The 23,451-nt window shown below is 35.1% G+C and overlaps 1 protein-coding gene across 4 annotated transcripts in view; it reads right to left on the bottom strand.

The window, feature by feature from the left end:
- Nucleotides 1–23,451, bottom strand: part of UCHL3 (ubiquitin C-terminal hydrolase L3) — a 61,036-nt gene that overhangs the window by 27,995 nt on the left and 9,590 nt on the right. For 2 of the 4 annotated variants that reach the window (XM_020992458.2, XM_020992460.2), the window contains exons 3-5: nucleotides 22,581–22,666; nucleotides 18,851–18,898; nucleotides 13,423–13,536 (exon numbers count right to left, since the gene is read on the bottom strand). In XM_020992458.2, coding sequence (XP_020848117.2) covers nucleotides 13,423–13,536; nucleotides 18,851–18,898; nucleotides 22,581–22,666 — 248 coding nt within the window. The remainder of the gene's footprint in view (nucleotides 1–13,422; nucleotides 13,537–18,850; nucleotides 18,899–22,580; nucleotides 22,667–23,451) is intronic. The other 2 variants (XM_020992459.2, XM_020992461.2) reach the window with 1 other exon arrangement.

Here is a 23,451-nt window from a genome sequence, read left to right as displayed (position 1 = left end):
TATATTTTATCCTGAAGGTGGAACTATTGGGTTTAATGAACAAGAAATCATATGATTACATCTAAATTTCAGAAAATACACTTTACCTATTACCCAAAAAAATCCAAGAAAGAGAAAATGGACTCATCTGTAAAAAATACTTATTTTTTTAAGTGGCAAAGAACTAGAAACTAAAAGGATACTCATCAATTACAGAATGGCTGAACAAATTATGGTATAAGAATGGAATGGAATGGAATACTATTGTGCTTTAAGAAACAATGAAAGGGAAGGTTTCAGAAAACAGCAAGACTTGTATGAACTGATGCAGTGAAGTAAGAAGAAAAAGGAGAACAAATTACACAATGACAACAACATCATACAATTAATTTTGACAGACTCAAGAACTCTAACCAATATAATGAGCAACCATGATCCCAGAGGACTGATAATGAACTCTGCTTCCAACCTCCTGACAGAATAGAGATGGATTCAAAACATAAAATGAGATAACCATTATGGACATGGACAAGGTGGGAATTATAAATTAAATGAAAAGAAAGATTGAAAAAGGAAACATCCCCTTAGCAGCTGATTAGATCACGGATTAAAGTGGAGGCAGATTTCAGAAAGCAGACCAATTAATTAGAAGGCAACAAGCTAGGCAAATAGTAACAAGGTCCTGAACTACGGTAAGGCTGTGGGACTGAACAGAAGAGCATGTTATTAAGGTTATTGTTATTAAGGTAGAAACAACAGAATTTAGTAAGAAATCCATGTCCACTGTCCCTAACCTTGTCTTTTTCATAGGCTATTTTTCTCTTTCTCTACACCCTCTCTGTTGGTGATCTTTTTGACTCCTGTGTGTTCAATTATTATGCCTATTCAGATGACTCCCAGATCTGTATCCAGCCATAATCTTTCTCCTAAATTCCACATAATCAAGATCCTGCTCAACATAGCTAAGTGACCTGTCCTTCAGACATATCAAATTCAATATGTACAAAATGGAATCCCTTACCTTTCCCTCTATGCCCTTTGAACTTTTCTATTTCTATTACATCATTCAACCATTCTTTCAGTCACCCAAGTTCAAAATGTAAGATTATCTTTAACTTTCCTCTTACACTGCCCTCATATCTATTCAGTTGCCAAGCCTTGCCAATTCCGCATCCACAGTTTATCTTCAATCTCACCCTTTTTTTCCACTTACATGGGCACCATCATAGTTTAGGTCCTTATCACCTCCAACAGCCTACTAATTACACTCTAGGTTTCTGACCTCTTCCCTCTTCATTCTATTCTTCACCTACCTTTCAAAATAATCTTTGTAAAGATACAGATCTGGCTATGTTACTTCCCTGCTCAAGAAATTTCAGTGGCACCCAATAACCTCTAGAACAAAATACTAAATTATCAGCTGGCATTTAAAACCATTCATGATTTGGCTCTTACCTACCTTTCTAGACTCACTGCAATTTTTCTTCTTTATGAATTTACATTTCAACCAAACCAGCCTATTTGCTATCCTTTGAACTCACCTAACTATTACCTCTATTTGTCTGTACAAGCCATCCCCATACGCAGACTTCTTTCCCTCCCACCTCTAAGTCTTTAAATCCCTAGCTTCTTTTAAGGCTCAGTAGATGTGCTATTTCCTACAGAAAGCTTTTCAAGAGCCTGTGGGTCCTTTTCCCCTCATCTTGTCTTTTTCATGGACTCTCTACTTCTATCTCTCACCCTCTCTGTTGAGGATCTCTTTTTTATTTTGTCTTTTAATTCCACAGACCTTGAACATAGTAATCATTCAATAAATGCCTGACAGATTAAGCTGGATTAAACATGCTGTAGGAATGGTTCTAGATAATTATCTGCCAAATAACTCAACGTTTGTGTGACATGGCAACTTAAAAACCTAATAAAGTCCTAAGCTATGTATAGTGAAACTATGTTTACATCAAGAATAGTCCCATGATAGTCAAATCCCAACTGGAATTACTATGTTCAGTTCTAGACAGGGCATTTATAGAGGGACAGCAACAAAGAAGATCGAGAACAGAACAACTTGAATGGCAAAGAAACTCAAACCATGTCATAATGAGGACCATCTGAAGGAACTAAGAATGACTGCATCAAAAAGAATACTTCAAATATATGGCGAACATGAGGAAAATAGACCCCCCCCAAGTTGGAACAGACCTTAAGAGTCTATTAAGTCCAATCAAAATTTTAGCCAAATTCCGTCTATGACATTCTTAAAGATGGTATATACTATGTACCTAATGGGTAGAAATTATAAGACAGCAGATGTGAGGAAGAATTTTGTAACAATAAGATCTTCCTTGAAATAGCAGGCTGCATGTCCAAAGAACAAACCATGGAAGTCGAATCGCTATCACTTATTTTTACCTTCTGTTGAGTTTTGTTTCATCTTTCTGATGGTTCCTCGTATTGGTTTTAATTTTTACTTACAACTTCACTAATGTGAAAATATGTTTAATGGGTATGTAAATGTAAAGCCTATGTCAGATTGTGTGCCATCTTGGGGAGGGTGGGGGGGAGGAAAAGGGAGAAAAATTTTCAACTCAAAAGCATATGGGAAAAAAAACCATTAATAAATAAATAAATAAATAAATAAATGAATGAATGAATGAATGAATGAATGAATGAATGAATGAATGAATGAATGAATGAATGAATAAATAAATAAATAAATAAATAAAAGGAATAGCAGGCTACATTGTAGTTTGCTCCTTGTTCCTGGAAGCATCTGAGCAGTAGTTCTTGGACACTAGATCCTGGATGGAATGGGTGACTGAACTAGTGGACCTACTGTATCCCTTCCAATTTCTATGCTTCGAAGTCACTAAGTCTTCTATTGCCTAAATGACTGACACCAAATAGGCAAGCATAAGCTATTGTTCTTCTCCGACCATACCTGAATACTTAGGTTGAACATTATCATATCAGTGTGGGTACTTCCCCACATTACAGCAGATCACATCTCATTCAGGATCATTTTTATTCCTATCTTACTACAAATCTTCCACAGATGATCCACCGAATACATTGGTTCTGGCTTTTAAAAATATCTCACAGGGGCCAACTGAATACTAGGGTTTGCTATTTATTGTCTTTGACTCTTCCTATATGCTGGCTGACCTTTTTTGGTTATGTATGTTCTTTATTATTCCTTTAATGCCATTTCTTGCACAATCTCCTCCTATGCAATTCTGATCCCAGTTCACTGTTCAAAAGCATCACCTGTATGAAACATACACATATACACATCTGTACGTCTATATGCATGGATAAATATGGACCAATTCAGTGGGCTACTAGTCCAGCTATATATTTTAATCTGAGCAATATGTGTTCTTTATTTCCTTTATTTTTCCAGTGGATGGTTGGACCAATCGCCCTTGAATTACCACAGATTTCATTGAGATAGCCTTGTAGGGTGCTGGGGATCAATGCAATTAGTACAATTTCATCCGTACACAGGAGTATCTGGAGAACCTTACCATTGATAGAGAATTCTTCTACTTGGAAACTTAAGGACCAATGGTGGCGCATGCCTCCCTCCTCTTGACAGAGTGGTGTTGGACTATAGGTGCAGAATGAGGCATATTGTCATTAACAGCCAATGTGCTTGAACTGCTCTGCTTAGCTGTACTTGTTATAAGAGTTTGGAAGCGATGGCAACGTAGGAAATGAAACATTATTTTTAAGTACGTGGACTCAAAGCAATTCCTTTTCATAACAGTGGCATACATTGTGGTTGAGCTTGCCTCTCAGTTTAATGCTTCATTTGATATTGATCAACACTAAAAGTACTGCTGAACAAAGTTTTCCACGTAACCACATTTGTTATGCCATTTTGTAAAATTTTATGTCGGTGGGGAAAGCACCTTGTTTTAGGAGGACTCATAAGAATGCATATTGTCCTACCCAACCAAAGGCTTTTAAAAATTCAACAATAAACATAGTTGAGATTTACTAACTACATCTGTCAGTGAGTTACATGATTGTGGTCTCATCCACAAGGGCCTTAACTGGTTTTTTTTTTTGTTTGCTTGTTTTCATTAAACATATACCTGGTTCATTACAGACCACTTTTAAAAGTTTTTAGAAACAGGAAAGCATGATTATGGGTAAAAACTGAAATCATCTCAACCATCTTTTGGTAAAAGGACCATTTGTAATTTTTTTCTCCTTTCTTTTGGAACCTCTCATTCCTTAGGGAATCTTAAAAATCTTTAAAAATGCCCCTTAAATCATGTCAAAACCAGGATGGATTTCTCCTATATGGAATGTGATCCTTTCTCAATTTAATCTGATGTAACTGAATTCAATTGAGAGGAGTCCATCATTTTGATGATGAAAACAAGTCATTGGGAGATTTGTTTTAGTTTTTGTTTGCTATTCTCCTTGTTAAATCTAGAAATGCTTTGGGGATTACCTAGCATTGCTAGATCTTTCCCAAGTTTTCTTCATGCTCCTTTTCTTCTCAAATGCTTTTTAATGTTTTGTACTACTTGCTATCTCATTCTTTTCCAATTTTTCTTTACAAAAGAAATTGTACTCTAACTGGGCAATGCCCTTAGCTGACAAGTCTCTTCACTTGGCATGGAGATTGAATATCTGCTGGCCTCGGTGACTTCTGGGCTTTTTCAGCCTCTGTCGTGGTGACAACTTTGCACTGGTTAAACTACTAAGACGTGGTGATGGAATCAATGTATTTTTGTCTATTAATTTTTTTGGAGTCAGTAGGTTGGAGCTGTAGTCCCATACAGTATGAAATTCTTCTACGTTGTTTACAAATGCATGATACCCTGAAAAAGTATTTGGAAGTGTTCATTCATCCATCAAGCATTTATTAAGTGCCAACGTGCAAGGTCCTATGCTAAGTGGTAGGGATACAAAAAGAAAATCTATGCCTGCAAAGAAATTAAACCCTACTAGGGCTTATGGGAATTATGTGAAAGAAGTCACTATTTGGTTTTTTTTGACTTGGTGATCCTATTACTGAGCATATACCCCAAAGAATTCAATGACACATATACTAAAATATTCATCACAACCTTCTTTCATGACAGGGAAAAAAAAAATGGTAATAAGAGTGGGTGCTCACTGATTGGGCAATTGCTGAAAAAACTATAACAAGTCAATGCAGCAGGATAATATATGAACTATAAGTAAGGACAAAAGAGGAATTCAGTGAAATGTGGAAAGACTTGTATAAACTGATACTAAATAAAATAAGCAGAACCAGAAAAACAATTGCATAATGATTATAAAATATAAATGAAAACAACTCTAACAGGCAGCTAAACCTAGATTAATTGCACTGACAAATCTTGATCCTTGATAACAAATTATGAACCTGTTCCGTCCTCTCTAAAATGAAATGGATGTGAACTATCTCTATGCTCTCAGATGTGGGTGCTTCCTTGATTTTGCTTAACTGGTTTTCTTTTATAAAGGATTCCATGGTTAGGGGAGGAGGTACATAATGGGAAATGACTATAGTTTAAAAAAAAAAGGAATCAATAAAACTTTTTTCAAAAATCAACAGGACCTAGAGACTTCCCCTACTGAAATCATATTTCATGATGAAAACTGTGGCTCATCCTCTGGCACCTATAACACCCTTATATGGGGCGGGGCAGGGAGGAGAGTGTTTCAACCTGGCTTTCAGAAAAATCCTTGAAAAGTACTATAGGTATTCAGATTATCCCCAATAATTAATCACTTATCTTCATAGAGGGTGCCTAAAGTAACACTACTGAAAAGAATTTGTAATACTGAAATCAACACTGAATCCTGGAATTCCAAGTTACTGAAAGAAATTTTTCAAGCATATACAGGATGCTTGTGGATATCATGTGGAAAAGAGATGAAACTTGTTTTCTATGGCCTCAGAGTAGCAACAGGTAGGGGTTACAAAAACACAAATCTAGGCTTGCTGTCAGGGAAAAAAAAAACTTCTTAACAAGAAATGTACAGAAGTGGAATGGGCTGCTTGGAGAGGATAGGTTCATCTTCTTGGAGGTCTTTAAGTAGAGGCTGGTTGATGACTTTTCTGGTACATTGTAGTGGGATTTCCTTTCATATATAGATTCTAACTGGCTGAGGTCCCTCCAACTCTCAAACTCTGGGAAATATTTTTAGCTTTTCTTCAGATTCTTTTCACTTCACTGTTTTTTCCCCTACTCAGTGAGTTATGATTACTTGTTATTTACAATTCCATTCTTTATTTTCTGAATTGTTTATGACTTTTGTATTGGTTCCATTTATCAGCTATTAATCAAATATAATATATGCATCTAGAATTGTTATTTAGATAGATTACACATACTAAAAAGTGTACATGGAAAATAAAAACTTTTAAATGCCTTGAAGGGAAATGAAAAATGACTATTTTGAAAAATACCTTGCAAAGGAATGAATAAAAATGAGATTTTTATCCAAAAAAAAAAAGTACAATTATAGTTACAGTCTAGGTAATTTTGAACTACTTTCTGGTTTTAAAAGTATTAGTCCAAAATACTAAATTAAATAAAAAATTAAGGTTCAAAGTTAAAATAAGTAAAATTAGAACCATGGAAAAGAAAAAAAAACTTCCCTTCAGTATATACAAGATCATTGGCCAAAAAAAAGAAAAAGCTGGGAAAGAGAAATATGGGATGTATGGGATATGTGTCAAAATACACAAAATACCACCACATATTCCATGGAAAAGTTAGATAATGGCAAGTTTTTCCCCTGACATTTCTCAATTAATAAAATCAGAATGCCCAGAAATTCAAAAGGTTTCTTGAAACACATTACTTACAGACATTTAAAATTTTGTCATCAGTTTACCATTACCAAGTTAAAAACCACTATTCATATAACCAGTGTCTCAACAATCTACTCAAGCTTACTGACATCAAGGTGCCAAACTATCTCTCTACAACTCATTTTTATAACTTTAGGCTAACACTTCCCTCCTCTCTCCTACAACAAGATTCTAATTTATTCCAAGTAAATTCCAGTTTCTTGATTTCCTGCCTCTACCACCACTCCCAAATCCAGAGGAGGGAAAAAAGGGAGAAAGGGCATAAAAATTACCAGTCTTAGCTCTCTTTCTATTCCTGAAGAAAATCATTGTGTATAAAAATTATTTCTGGCAAAGTCTAGAGGGGACATTTGATGAAATGCACCTGTGTATTTTCTTTTAAAGTAAATAGTAATTTAAAGCAATGATTCATTTCTATTTTCAAAACCATGAGATTGGCAAGAAGAGGCTCCTGACCCTTTCTATGACAAGAGACTAAGATTACCTAAAAAAAGAGCTGCAGTATCAATGAAGACTAGCCACATTAACTTTTCAGGACCTCAATTCATGTGCATAATTTAGTTCAAAGTTATATTTCACAAAGTGGAATTGATTATTATATTAACACCCAAGTGTAGAAATTTGTGAAAGTGGGAACTTGACTGGTTCTAGTCCCACGCATTTGCCTTACACTCTGAGTGATTCCGAATACCCCTTCCCTTTCCCATAAAACAGCATGCATACCCACTGCGAACATTCAGCCACACACTCGATGGGAGGAGAGAAAAGAAGTCAAGAAAGAAGAGATGCAAAGAAGTAGAAAAAGAGTAAAAGGTAAAACTAATGAGTGTCCCAGTGTCACAAAATAATTTTTACCGGTCTGAAAGTGAAACAAAATTAAAATAATCAAAAATAAATAAATAAAAACTATTCCAACTCATCCCAAAGTCCTAGATGCAACAGAATATAAAAAGAAAACAAAATAAGAATGAAGAAAAACTAAGAAAAATATAAGAAAGCAGCCCATTTCAGTACTTTCCAAACTGAACTATAACAGCAACAATTTAAATTACATATGACACTTTTCATCAGAGTTCTATTTATTGTTCCATCTGTCTCTCTCAGGGTAATTAGGAACTAAAAAAAAACATTTAATTATATGTTGACTATTTTTCTTCCTAAACATCCTCCCTTGCTTCAAAGGGAAGAAAAAACAAATACTTTTAAAAAGTAACTTGAGAACTTCTGAAGCTATCTCCTCAACAGTTTGTAACAAATGTAAGTGACTTTTATAAGAATTCAATTCATCTGTAAATTTGTTTATTGGTTTTTTTGACTTAAGTGATCATGGACCATTCTTTATAACTTTTAATCAACAAAAAATGGCTTATCTACAAACACAAAAATTACTTGAGTAAAATGAAACTGAATATAAATAGTACTGGTGTATCTAATTATTTTCACCACTGATATAGACCTCATGTTCTACTCATCCATCACGCCCTTGCCCATTCACTTCAAAAAAACAAACTCCTTAGGAACAGGAATTATATAGTACCTAGGACACCATAGGTACTTAATAAAAGCTTCATTTCTAAAAAAAAATAACAATAATTTATCTTAGAACCAAGCAGAGAAAAACAGCACTTTATACAAATTGGTATTTATTTATTATCTAACCAATAAAGTTAAATCATCACTGCTGTAATTTATTAAATATTAATTTATTTTCACTCGATATCTTCCAATATCTTTACCAATATCACACCAAAGAAACATCTGGCTTCTCTCATCTTGAACAATGGGTGGTCTTTAAATATATTTTAAATAATTTGATTTGAGAAATGCAACAATGGAAAACAATATGGAACTAACTACCTGAGGTTCTAGTAAAGCTAAGCTTCAACAACTGGCTCACTGCTATATGATGAGATAGTGTTCATTAAGTTCACCACGAATCCACAGTAGTACCTACGAGATACTTCTCATAAAGATGATGTTTTGAAATCACTGAACTGTACTATATTTAATTACTCAGTACTCAATTTAATTATAAACCACTCCTAGCCCCAGACAAGTATCATATCATTATATTTGTCATTTAGGTCAGGAGCAAATATTTCAATCTTCATGAAACTATACATCAATAAGTATTAAATGTATATAGGATTCCTGAGAAAATATACTAGAAAAGACCTAAGAGCACAGAGACAGCTAGAGAACTATGAAATGCTATAAACAATTTCATGATTTAGCATGCTTAACTATATAAATTAATAAGAACTTGAAGGAAGGTTAGAGATCATCCTTCATTTCATGATGAGGAAAGTGAGAATCAGAAAGATTAAATAATTTATTTAAAGTTACAAAAGCAGTAAACAGCAAAGACAGGACTCAAAGTTACTTTAAGTTCAGGACTCTTGACATTTTCATTATATGGCTTTTCTCTTAATAGATCTCAAAACCAAATGAGATGAAATCTAGCAAGGATAAATATAAAGTCTTGCATTTCTGGGTTGTATTTTTTTAAAATTATATAACCTGGAATTATATTTTAGAAAAGTGAATGAAAATGTCCATATTCCTTGACCCAGTGGTTCCAATGCTAGGCATATAAAGAGATCAAAGAAAGGCCTCCCCTATACACCAAAAAATATTCATAAAAGCATTTCCTTTAGTAAACAACTGAATATAATGTAGATGCCCATCAACTCAAGACTGGATAAACAAATCACGGTACATGAATGTAACGGAATATTATTATACTATAGTAAACTATAAATATGATGAATTCAGAAGTGGAAAGATTAATATGAACTGATAAGAATGAAGTAGACAGAACCAGGAAAACAATGCACATGATAACAGTGTAAAAGGAGCAGGGAAGGGTGGTAGAGGAAGGCACCTGAAACTGAAAGCAGTATAATGATAATGAAGAAGCTTAGCTTTAGGAAATTAATAATAACTAACATATATAGCACTTAATATGTGCCAGGCACTGTGCTAAGTGCTTTTAAAATTGTCTCATGTGATCCTCACAATAACCCTGGGAGGCAGGAGCTATTGTTATCCCCATTTTACAGATAAGGACACAGGCTTAGAGAGTCACAAATGACTTGCAAAGAGTCACAAAAGCTAGTAAGTGTCTGAGGCAGGATTTGAGCTTAGGTCTTCCTGACTCAAGGTCAGTACTCTAGCCACTACACCACCTATTCCCTCAGAAAAGAACTCTGGAGTCACAGACAAGGAGACTTGGGTTCAAATTCTGGCTCTAACATTTACTAGCCATGTTACTTTGGGAAAGTTACTTCTCTAAGCCTCAGTTTCCTAATCAGAAAATGGGGATATCTGTACTACCCACTTCATAGGATTGTTTTAAGAGAAGTATATACTAAATCTTGAAATACTTTTTAAAATGTCAGCATTATTATGTGAGAATTTACCATCTTTCTACCTTTAGGGAGGAGTAAAATTTAAATTATAATAATTTCCATTCCAACTCTAAGAATCTATTATCACTCAACAAAGGTGTGTTTCTAAGAGTGGTAAAAAGCACTATAAAAATGTTTCCAATTTAATAAACATTCTTAATAATCTTAAAAATCATCAATCCACCCTATTTCCACACTAAAGCATTCTAGTCAGTATAGATTCCAACCTCCTACTTCTGTACACATACTGTCAAGCCCTTTGGTCACTGGACAAATACACAGCTTTTTGTAATCTAGGTCTCATGAACTGCAGCATTTACCAAGTGCAGCTACAGTAATTCACGTTAAAAGAAGTGTCCTAAATTATAATTAAGATCACACTAGTAGAATATAAAACTTTCTGTTTATATAAAACAAATCAGATTTTAATTATTCATGAAACGCATATTAAACAGGGAAATCTCAAGCATTTAATCAGCTAGGTGGCACTATAGTAAATAATGCTGTGCACAGTGCACAGTTGGTAAGAGCTGAGTTCAAATGTGGCCTCAGATAAAACTAGCTGTGTGATCCTGGGCAAGTCATTTAACCTTTGTTTGCCTTTGTTATCCCCTAGGATTACTGTGAGGTTCAAATTAGACAATACTTGCAAATCACTTAGCACAGTGCCTGCTACATGTAGGCACTACATAAATGCTAATATTATTTATTCAAATGTAATAACCAATAATTGAAATATTTCAGCTTAGAATGTTATTACAGAAAGAACCTGAACATACACTGCTCAGTCAAATATGCATAAAAAGAATCAAAAATTTAAATTTTACCAAGTAATGTTTTACAAACTTACCTTCAAGAGATAAAAGTTGCAGCTCTCAAATGCTGGTTATGCAAAATCTCCATTTTTTAATAATAATTTTCCTTTGTGAATGCAATAGCCTAATAACTAAAGCTCTAATTTATTAGCATTTTAAATACAAAGTCACCCACAAAATGGTTCCATATAGTTTACTGGGAGGCCTCCAAGACTAAAAAGCTAAGTCTTCTATCCCAAATTTTGTCTCTAGGCCAACAACTAGTTTACCACTTAATTATTTCTTTCAGACATGAACATATTTCATAAATGTAAGCCTGGAACATGTTGTCTAATCTGGAATATTTTAAGGGGAAAACAGGCAAGTTTATTCATACACATAAAATGGTGACAAAGATTTAAAAATCAGCTTTTAAGGCTTATTTTAACCATTTTAACATCTGGGACAACTTTCTTCATATTATCCTCACTCCTCTCTAAATTACATTAATAAATACCAAATCTCCAACACATTTTTTTTCTGGCCTTGTTTTCTGCTAAATTCAAGAGAGATACTATATTATATTATTATATATATATTATATACTACAATGCTTTCTGTCTCCATTCCACTGAACTTATACCTTAATAAAATCATATTCTTCTCTGCTTCTACTCCTCCTACCTTTCTGCCTGTTCTCCTACCACAGAACCACAGGTATGGAACTGGACAGGACTTTAAAGATCATCTACTCCAATCCTGTCATTTTATAAATGAGAGAGGTGAGACTCCATTAGGGGGAATGACCTGAGAGGCAATATATGTGACAGAGGAAAGACTGGTTGATCTGGAGGCTAGCTGACAAGTGTTATTAAGCACCTACTGAGTTCCAGGCATTGATCTGTGACCCTGGGAAGTTACTTGACCTTTCTGCATCTCCCTTTCTTCATCTGTAAAACAGGGACGCCCAACAGTTACTCTGAGGATACGTGTAAAGTGCTTTTTCAAACCTTAAAGCACTATATAAACAGTCATTATTATTATTGCCCAAAGTCACACAGCAAGCAAGGAGTAGGGCTAGCAGATATTAGGTCATTTGCCATGGATGGTCACCTACAAAATTAGCACAACTTCACATGGTTATATTATTGGCAATTTCACTATTAACAGAAGATGAAGTCTGAGTAACACATTTTGATATGAGGAGGTTTCTGACCAGAGAGGCCAATCTTTGCCTTAATCTTTCAGCAACAATCAGCACAGGGCATAGTGGTGAATCAGAAGAGATGACCACCACTCACCCAGAAGAGAGAGAGCTTCAAGTCCCTATTTCTTTCCCAAAATAACTTCCTTTTCTCTTCCTATCATCAGATAAAGCAATGTTTGTAAGTGAAATAAGCAGCAGGCTTGAAAACAGAAGAAATCTTGCCTGGCTCCCCTACTAATTCCTAGATCACTAGTAAGTCACCTGTGCCAGTCACTCAAGCTCTTAGCCTCAGTTTCCACATCTGTAAAATAATGACAACTGTACTTGCATTAGCCACCTTACAAGGCTGCTGTGGGGATAAAAATAAAATAAGGCACAAAAATCACTTTGTAACCCTTCTATCACTATCTCAATGTCAGCTCTTATTATTACGGCAGCTAAGAAGTCTAGAGTTTTATGTTCTGAGCAACAAAATGAAACTTTTTCCAGTTTATCAATCCTGGTTTATTCAGTGCCATATTCTAGTATATCTATTCCCAACCTTTTAATAACAAATGACATGTATATAGCATTTTATGGTTTGTTAAATGTTTTATATAAATGATCTCTTTTAAGCTTTACAACAAGTTAATACCTAAAAATATTATGAATATCACTTCTAGGGATGAGGAAGCTGATGGTAAGGAGCTTGCCTATGGTTACAGTCCTAGTAAATGTTAGAAATAGGATTCAAACACAAGTCTCTTCTGACTCCCAGATCAGCACTCTTTCCACCATACCAGACTGCTCTCTTGGTCAAGAATCTTTCTGGTATTTAATTATATTTTGAGTCGTTCATTAGAGTGAGAAATGACATGTTGGAGGTCATCTATTCTAACTTCTCTCCTCCAGAGATAAGGATACCAAGGCCAAGGGAGGAAAAGTGGGTTGTCTAGGGTCACATTGCCAGTTCTTGGCAGAACTGAGATCAAGCTCATGGAATATGGGATAGGGTACTACAAGCTGTAGCAGACAGGTAAACTAAGGACAGGAAAACAATAAGCATGACCTATTTGGAATAATAAAAGCTCTAAGCTGGAAAGGACTCTAAATCCAGCCTTCTATACCATGGATGGATCTGCTCCACAATATCCCCCAAAATGGTCACCCAAGCTCAATCTGAAAACCACCCCTGACTATGGCACACACCTCAACATGGCAGTCCATTTGATTTTCAGGTGGCTTTAATTGTTGAAGAACGTTTTCTAATGAGCTGAAATTTGCCTCCCAGTAACTTCCACTCTTCGGTCCCAGTCCTGACCCCTGGAAACAAACAGAAGTCTAATCCCTCTTCCATATGAAAGTCCTTAAAATATTTGACAATATATATTTTTCTCCCAAAACCCCAATCCCTCTCCTTCATCCCCCCTACCCCCCAAGTCTTCATAAGACTACAGATTCAATTCTAGAAAGGACTTCACAGTTAATCTCTTCCAACTGGCCCAACATGTAGATAAGAAAGCTAAGGCCCAGAGAGGTAAAATCATAAGTCAATAAATAAAAGGGCAAAGATTCTGGTCTAGCACTTAGATGGTGCTTGGCACATAGCAGGCACTAAATAATTATTTACTGATTGATTAATTGATTAGTTTTCTTTACAAAAAAATCCAGCATTCTTTCTACTGCATTGTCTTTTCCAGAATAAACATTACCAGTATCTTTTAACTGTTTCTCATGACATTATTCTGAATTTCTTTGCCATCCTAAATTGTTCTCCTTTAGATAACTTCAATTTTGACAATCTCACTTCAAAAATTTGACACCCAACTACTTTTAACAAACATTTATTAATCTTTCCAATGTCAAGGGCACCAGAACTAAACACAGTGCTCCAGATGTAGTCGGACCAGTGCAGGAGGACTAGCCTCCCTGATGGGAAACACTATACTTTTATCAATATTAATACAATGCTAAGATTGCGTTTACATGGTTTTTCCAAATTATATGTACTAATGGACTAGCTGTATGGGTTGTCTATTCAACTGCACATGGAGCTGAGCTATCAATACAAACACTCCATTCATTAGTTTTTTCCTGTGTGATTAGTTCGGCCAAACTCTCTTCAATGATTATAGATCTCATTTAGGAGTTCTTGTAATGTTGCTGTCTTTGATGAAATCTGCATAATGTTATCTGTGATCAGGAGAATCTGAAAGACCTTTCCAAGTAGAGGGAAATTCTCTTCATTCTGAACTCTTTGTAATAGACATCCTTCAAGCTAGTTACAAATACCTTTGTCAAGCAAATTTCTCCCTGTTTTAACTCTCATTTGATACTAATAATCAGAATAAAGTGATCTCTGTTGCTACATCTTTTGAAGATCTTGTATGATTCTGATATATATCTCTGAGAGAGACCTGGCTGAAGGAAAACCTTTAAGGTATCATTTTGTTCTACCAAATCAGATACTTTTTAACAGTAAACAACCAAAAAGCAGAGTAGGTTCTAATGGACAATGAGCTGGTCCTAGAATTGAATAAGAGGAAGAATGCAAGTTAGATTGCCTTTAAGAAATTTAATATTTCTATTAATGACCCAAAGCGTCTCCCAGAAATGAAAGTCAAGATCTTTTTAACACTAATATTCTTCCACTGAAGTTATATGGCTGCAAGTTAGGAAATATTAGTCTTCAATGAATGGAGGGTTAGGATTACCCAAAGGACAATGGAAAGGATACGGTAGTCATTAACTGTAACACATTATCAATGAAGGATTACACAGAAGTGGCACAAACGGTGTCATCGAGATGTATGCCTAGAAAGCCTAATCCCCTTACTTTACAGATGAGGAAACTATGACACAGAGAGGTTAAATTTTTTGCCCATGGTGACCTGAGCAGTGCTTGGATTCAAATTCGGACTCTAGGACTTTAATTAAGGTCAGTCTTCTTTTACTAGTACTATGTGGCTTCTAATACCCTGTGGACAACCTGCATGCTCCACTGTCAAGACATCCTAAGGCACCCAGGCATGTTGAATGGACCTTTTGTGCTAGGTTTGTACAAATAAAAGTCACACAGGATGGACAGGCATGGATGGGCTGTAATCTGCATCACTGGAAGGATTACTCATATGGGTAAGATTACAGATGCATCAAGTATCAAAGAAAAAAGCTGCATTAGGCTTTTCTGGTAGCCACCAAAGAAAATTAAATTTCCTTATTTTTACTGTACTTTCCCTTGATCTCCCCTTCTAGTTTTATTTTTGCCAAAAATTAAAAAACAAAAACAAAACAGTGCTTCAATAAGGTATGTATAAAGTGGAACCTTTCAGGCTATAGCCAAAGTGGTAGAATTTAAGCCAACAACATTCAAAATTAGACCCACAGTCTATGAAGTCTTAAGATGTGAAAGGTCTCTAGGATAACAAAAAGCACAGGAGTTTTCAAAAGAAAAAGCTTCTTTTCCAATCAATTTTCTAGATGTCATAAAAAAATACATTTGCAACATCCATATTCTCTACTATAAAGTAACTTCAACAGGATACAATCTACTAAATTTGGAGTAGGGCCCTCACTCATGAGAGTTTATAGTAGATATACTAAAAAGTCCTAGTCATAAAACTATCTCTACTAAAACATATTTATGATATGGTATAGTGCTTAGCACAGTGTCTGGCACATATTAAGATCTTAATAAATGCTTGATGACTTGTCAACCTGTCTTATATAGCAAGGCCACCCTGAAAATTACTGAGGTGTAAAAACAAAAAAGACATCCAAAAAATTTTTTAAATGTAAAAGCTGATCATTCTTTAGAGGTCTTATTAACATTTTTATCCATGATGTTACATAAATTATGCTCACTGAGCTTGTGAATAATACCAAATTGTGAGAAGAAACTAGTATTTTAGGAGACAGGATTATAATCCAAAATAGACCTGATAACAAATCACAATTCCAAAGGGATGAAGATGAAATACACTACTCACCTCCTAACAGAAAGGTGACAAACTTAAAAGCAGACTAAATCATATATTTTTGGACTTGATCAGCGAGGGAATCTGCTTTGCTTGAATACATATATGTGGGGAATTCTACATATGTTTTAATGAGGGAGTAGGAGAAAGAGAGAATAAGAGCCTGTTAATTAAGAAAAATAATGTTGAAGCAAAAAAAAATAGAAATTAGACATTAGAAAAGAGATCACAAAGTGATTAAGATTACATATATAAAATGGCTAGTTATGCAAAGTAATTTCAATTCTGAGGTCATATAAATTGAAATTATGGCAAAGTCAATATAATATATGCTGGTTTTGTTCCAAGCAAGCTTCCTCTCTTACTCTGTTCAGAGTGATTTCTCTACCTAGGTACCAAAATACAATTTCTTTTCTCATGTTTCAAGCACTCCTACCATCTCATACACAAGTATCCTCCTCAGATCACCTTCAAGAAGTAGTCTTAACACTCTACTGTTAATCATTCTTCTTGACTATAGGTCTTCCCTGCCTCCTATCACAGTGGAGGAAACTGACGCTCAGAAAAGTTAAATGACTTGCCCAGAGTTTCATAACTAATAAGTATCTAAGGTAAGACTTAAACTCAACTCCATTCTCTTGACTGAGTCCAGGGCTGTTTCCATTACATCACAATGTATCTCATACAATCTATGACTAACCTCAATTACAAAATTCAAGTTAAATCATACTATTTGCCAAAAAGTTATACATATACATACACACATACATGCACACACTATCCTTTAGAATACAAAGATGACAGTGTTCATGGTATGGCTCAACATTCATGTCTATGCTCTTGCTATCTGTTAGCCTCTTCCTAGAATGCCCTCCCTCCCTGGACCTCTGCCTACTATTGATCCTTCAAGTTCCAGCTCAAGGTCTCCTATTTAAATCTACAGCCACCTTTCTCTTCTCCAAAATGTTACTACACTCATCAGAGTTACTCATGTGGACACTGGAATTATATTGTCCTTTGTCATTATAAGCAACTATTTATCTATATATGACTTATCCTTTTCCATTCTCAACTCCCCTCATCTACCCAATTTCTGTTTCTTAAGGAGAAGGGCTAGATCTTAAGCCTTTCCTCCTGCCCTCAATGGGCCTGGCATTAGTGGCAGACATATAATAGGTACTCAACATTTGGTGAACTGAACATTGTGAAAGCAATTTTACCACTTCAAACAAGAAATAATAATAATTAAGCATTTGCATTTTTTATTCCTCAGTTTTAATAACTATCTGTATTACTACTAGTATATTACTGTGAAAAGCAAAAATGCAATAAACTTACATAATCTCTTTAAAATTGCATAAAGCAATATAACGTGGAGGCCACACATTCCACCAAGCCCTAATCTTCTGTTTAAGCTATTTAGATTTGACATTTTTTTATGAAATAAAGATATTTAAATGGTTAGAAGCCCAACACTGGGGAAAAACAAACTAATATATCAAAAGCAATAGGCCCCTCTACTTGAAAGCAAACCCCAAGAAGTAACTCCCAAGGGATGCAATATGGAAGAACAGAAAATGCCCTGAATTTAGAATTAGAAGACATAGTTTAGATTCCAATTCTAACACTAATTATCTGAGGCCTAGAGAGTTTAAGTGACTGGTCCAAGGTTCCTTCCAAGTTACTTAAAAGTTATCTTGGACAAGTCGCTTAAACTCTCTGGACCTGTTTCCTCATCTGTAAAATACGAGGCTTGGACTAGATGACCCTCTAAGGTCCCTTCCAGCTCCAAATGTATGATATATCCATAAGAGTTAACTGGATAAATATTCAGATTTCTAGAAAATATGAACCTCCAGCATGAATATTCAATGATTTATCTCTGTTCAAGGGAAAGAGCCATTTTAGTCTTAACTACTCAAGAACTGTATACTTACATGGCAATTATTTCAGTCAATAAATTGTTTTAGTTAGATATTGTGCATTCTAGGGAACTCTATTTTCAAAAGTCCAAAAACTACAGGTTTCAGAAACTACTCAATTAAGAAAAAAAAAAGTGGTACATTATAGTCACATTGCCCAAGGTCTGGAAAAATTCATGAATTGCTTAAAAGTAGATTTAACAATGATAATCATATTTTTTGCTTTATAACTCACTTATAATCTCATTTGTCTGTAACAACAGTTCTTTTGTGTCCAACTGAGGGGACACAGCAAGTTGCTGCAGAAGACAGGTTCACTACCGGAAAGGCCTACAAAGGTATCATACTTCTGGGATCACCTCTCACTTACAGAGAAGAAAGTTATATGCCACCTGGACATACACAGCATGGTAATCATCATGACTGGTCTAAACAACTAAACAAAATGTGAGGTATGAGATGCCAAAGTAACATGTTGCTACTTAAAGAAGCATGCACTTGGAATGTGTTGTGAACAACTCTAAATGTTGTAAGATCCTTGTGATGTTCCATAGCTACATCTGATGTGACAAGCCAACTATTAAAACAAACCAATGAAAGTTTAGTCATTGATTAGTTACACTAATGTGTAAAACTAGAAAAGGGCAATTTCTGCCATTGATGGCAAAAGATAATTAAGCTCAGAAGCTAAATTAAGACAAAAATAGGGAAAGAATAACATAAGGAAATATAAAATACCTCTGTCTGACCTTCATGGGCACTCGATTCGTGAGTAACTCGAATAGCCTGAAATGAGAATACATGGCATTTAAGGAACAATTACCACATTCAATTTTGTAAATGAATAGAATAAGACAATGTTAAGGTTGCAAGACTTGTAAACAATAATCAATCAGGGTAGGCATGGAAATAACAGGGAATAATTTCATTCTGCTTGGTCTCAGAATGGAGAACTAGGATTAATGCGTAAAAGTTGGAGGGAGGCAGATTTCAGTTCAATATAAGAAAACACTTGCTCACAACTACAGCTGTCCAAAAAATGAAATGTACTGCCTCAGGTTATACTCATAGGATATAGAGACAGAAAGAACCTTAGACCTACTAGAATCATACATCTATAACCGAGAGATGATAGAGGTCATGGAGCCAAACCCCTTCATTTTACAGATAAAGAAATTGATGCCCAGAGAACTGAAGCAATTCCCCAAGAGCTTAAGTAGTAAGTAATAAGGATGGGATTTGATTCAGGTTCTCTTTCCATTAAACCATATTCAACCCTCTCATTTCACAGGTAAGAAAGCTTAAGCCCCAAAAGATAAGGTGATAAAGTGACTTGAGTAATTACTCAATGTCTTTAGGCAGAGGCAGGATGAATAAACTTGTTGGGTATGTTCTAGTGGACACTTCAGGTTTAGGTAGTGCTAAATGACCTCTGCAGTCCTTTCCAAAAGTCTAAAAGGCTTCCCAGTTAGGTGCCTCATAGCAACATATGAGTACCTTAACTAAAACACTATGTCATCCCAGACCCACAGAAAAAGCTCAGTCTTGTTCTCTGCAAATCAGAAAATTATAGCATTTTTAATAACCTTTAGACATAAACAACATATACTTATCTGAGTTAATTAATGAAACCACTTCATCAGCAAATTCATTTTATTCTGACAGACTCTAGCAGAATTGGTGGTGCTTATTTTAGGCACTGTTCAATGAAACATAAGAAAGGTGCTAACGCCGAAAAGGCTTACCTCATCTGTTTGTATTTAAAGATAAACAAGCTATGCTCCAACACAGGTCAAGATATATTAGTTCTTACAAGTGCAATGCTATCACCAATCAGCTCACAAGTGTGGTGTTGTAAATATCTGTTTCTCTGATGATAAAGAATTTAAACTTTTAGAGTTAAAAAGTGGTTCTTAACAATAACTCAAGACTATTAGCAAACTACATAGAGTGGCAATAAGAAAAGAACACTAGATTTGGAGGCAAAGGACCTCGATTCTAATCATGGCTCTGCAACCTACTATCTTCATGATACTGGTCAAGTCAATTAACCTCTTTAGGGCCTCTGTTTTCTTACCTGTAAAACAAGCGGTACAGGCTAAATGATTTCTAAGGTCTCATCCTGCTCTAGATCCTATGAAAACTCTAAAAAGACCTCTTTGTTTCCATAACTCACCATTAAGAACACCCCACCCCATGTGACAATTTGGTCATTGTCACTCCTCTCTATCTAAAAGAAGAGGACAAAAAAGAACAGCAAGACGTGGACATATTTTGATGTAGTTAACTGGATGAAATTATATACTTGAACTTAAAGTATGTGTCATTAATATAATTCATGCAGATCCTATAAAGGATAAAAATGATAGAAAAGAATATCAATAAATCACTTAAAAAGAAACATAAAAAGACAAAAGGTTTTAAAGAGGATACACACAAGCAAGGAAATTTGGAACTACCATGTTAATTTGAATTATTTAAAAAAAATGCTTGGCATGCTATCTGCAGCTTTTCAAAAGTAAAAAAAAAATCATAAGTGTGCTGGCATTCAGAAATAACATGATCAAATCAACACATTACCAAGTGTCTACTACGGATGCTATGGCAGATAGGAAAATCACAGAACCAGGTTTCTGTATTTAAGGAAGTTATAATCTGTGTTAATAAGTGTTACTTTTCAGAAGGCAACATATACTTAATACAACATGGTAAATAAGAAAATAAGCATCATTAATAAAATAAATTTAAATTTATCAGTTGTATTTTAAAAGATTCAATTTTAAGTTCTACTGTTACATAAATCACTGAAATACTGAAAAGGAGAATTATGTAACCCATTTGTTAAACAAAAACAGGACAAGTCTAGGAATAGTACTGAGAATATATACTAATTAGGGAGTTAGTATATGGCCTAATGCTTGACTTTAAAGTATGTGTTCCTACCCTCTTCTGTTGGATAGGTCTGAAATGCTATTGAACATAGAGGGTGCTGACAGGCGTATATTTGTTTAAGAGAGAGAATGGTAAAGAGAAGAAGGGAGGAAGAAAATAAGCATATAGTAAAACTTCTGGAACAAGCTGCTTTTACTTCCTAGCAATAGTTTTGAATAAAGTATATTGGAACAATTTTTTTAAATGTAAATTTTATGATGTTATATGGAATGTTTAATAGTTACACCCACTAAGGTACTACACCTGGCTATAAATAAACATTTTGTACAACACAGAACATTACATAGCACTAACCACTACCTACCTACCCTTTACTGATAATGTACCCTTGGAATAGGTCTGTAGAATCCTCCCTCCTCTCACTTTTCCCACAGGCTGAGCAGTGAGCATAGAGACTATTTCAGGGTCAAACTACAGGGGCAGCTCCCAGTGCAACAGTTCTAGAAGAGTAAGTGTGGAACTGGTGGAAGGAAGCTGGTATAGCTGAAAACAGGTGAGAGCTTGAAAAAAGGCCTGGGGGTGAGGTGGAATCAGATTTAAAAAGAGGGACTCCAAACAGAAGCTTTGGGAAGATGAAGTTAAACCCTCAAGAATAAGTTTTGGTATCAATCTGTCTCCTCTCTCCTTTTTTAAAAAATGCCTATCTTAAAGACTAAGATTACACTGACTTTCGGAGCTGCCATTTTACTCTGCTGACTCATGTTGAGCTTGTAATGCACTAAAACCACCAGGTCTTTTTCAAATTAACTGCTATCAAGACATGCTTCGTTGTATTTCTGATGCTCTTTTACCCCCTTTCTTCCTTCCTTTCCTTCCCTGAGCCCCAGAGACTGGCCCACTTGTTTTATTCTGCATTGCTACCACTTGTTGCTTCCAACTAGGGTTGCTTCCATTTCTCCTCCTTGGCCTTCTGAGAAACAGAATCCACAAAGGAAAAACAGGGAATAAAAAGGTACCTTCCTATGGACCTCTTTCTTCTTTTTCTTTCATTTATATCCCACCAAGGAAAACAAAGTTACACCTAAGAGCTAATTATGGGCATTTATACAAAGATGAACAAACTTTAACCTCATTTTAGAGGAAAATCCGATTCATGTTCTCTTAAGCACTGTCACAGAAGCTAAGGTGGGGGCTGTAGGGCCAAAAGCATCAAAGAGGTATAGAGTGTCTAGATGAAGTGTGACAAAATAGGATAGGAATAGGAATACTGCTGAGGTGACCAATGCTAGGACTGAAGGTGCCAGTAGCAGTGGTAAGGAGCAAATAAGAGAGAAAGAACTATGAGGTTTACCTTTCCCTCCTTCAATACCACCACCAATGCTGTTGCCTCAGGCCTTGGCTTGGAGCAGTACCTGACAGTGGCCAGGGGAAGAGAGGAAAGGTGTATTACACATGGCCATTGGTAGGTAAGAGTAATACCTCTTGAATATAGTTACAAAACATTTATATTTATATACATATATTGTCCTTCTGGAACAGGTCACCTGTATATGAAAAATAATAAAAAGGTACTGACTTCATATTTTTCTAGGTATCTGGCTCTTTCTTCAGGATTCATACTTAGAGATTCTTCCAAGAACTTTTTCAATGTTGATCCAGATTCTAAAAGTATTAAAAATGACAATGAGAAATTTCTATAAGCCTTTATTTGGAAAGCAGATAAAGCATAAATAGTTCCTAAATGATTGAAGGACCCCACTTTTTCTAGGCTCCAGAGAAGCAGATTTTATGTCAATATAAGGAAGAATTTCCTATCAATCAAAGCTGTTTGAAAGTAAAATGGGCTGCCTAATGAGGTAATATGTCACTATTATTGTAGTTGTTCAAATCAGGCATATTAAAACAAGTATTTATCCCTTGGACAGGAGGTTGGACTGAATGATCACTTTCTAACTTTTAAAATTGATGATGCCATTACATAAAATCCTCTGTCCTAAATTCTTTCACAAGTAAATCAGGTAAATGTGTATGTGTGTGTGTGTGTGTGTGTGTGTGTGTGTGTGTGTGTGACATATACATATATATGTGTATATATATATATATATCTCAAAACTGACTTTTAACAGCATGTAAACAAAAGGTAAAAATTCAGTCCCTAGCATTGTTATCACTAATATTCAATTATTTTGAGAGAACAATAAGTTTCTTAAAAGTGGTATGATTTACCTTTTAAAGTTAAAAAAATTAACATTAATTTTTCAAATACCAGCACTTTCTTGCTTAATTAATTAATTAGTTTTTGCCAGAACTTTTTCAAAAGAGTATTAAAAACTATGGAGAACACATGTTTAAGAAGAAAATGGAATTTTAGTATAAATTTTTTTTTAAAAGTTAGGCAATCAGGGTTTAAGTGACTTGCCCAGGGTCACATAGCTAAAAGTGTTAGG

This window comes from Phascolarctos cinereus, unplaced genomic scaffold (assembly GCF_003287225.1).
Source record: "Phascolarctos cinereus isolate Bilbo 61053 unplaced genomic scaffold, phaCin_HiC Scaffold_7;HRSCAF=346, whole genome shotgun sequence".
NCBI classification, from domain to species: Eukaryota; Metazoa; Chordata; class Mammalia; order Diprotodontia; family Phascolarctidae; genus Phascolarctos; species Phascolarctos cinereus.
This window is presented reverse-complemented; position numbering and strand designations above follow the sequence as displayed.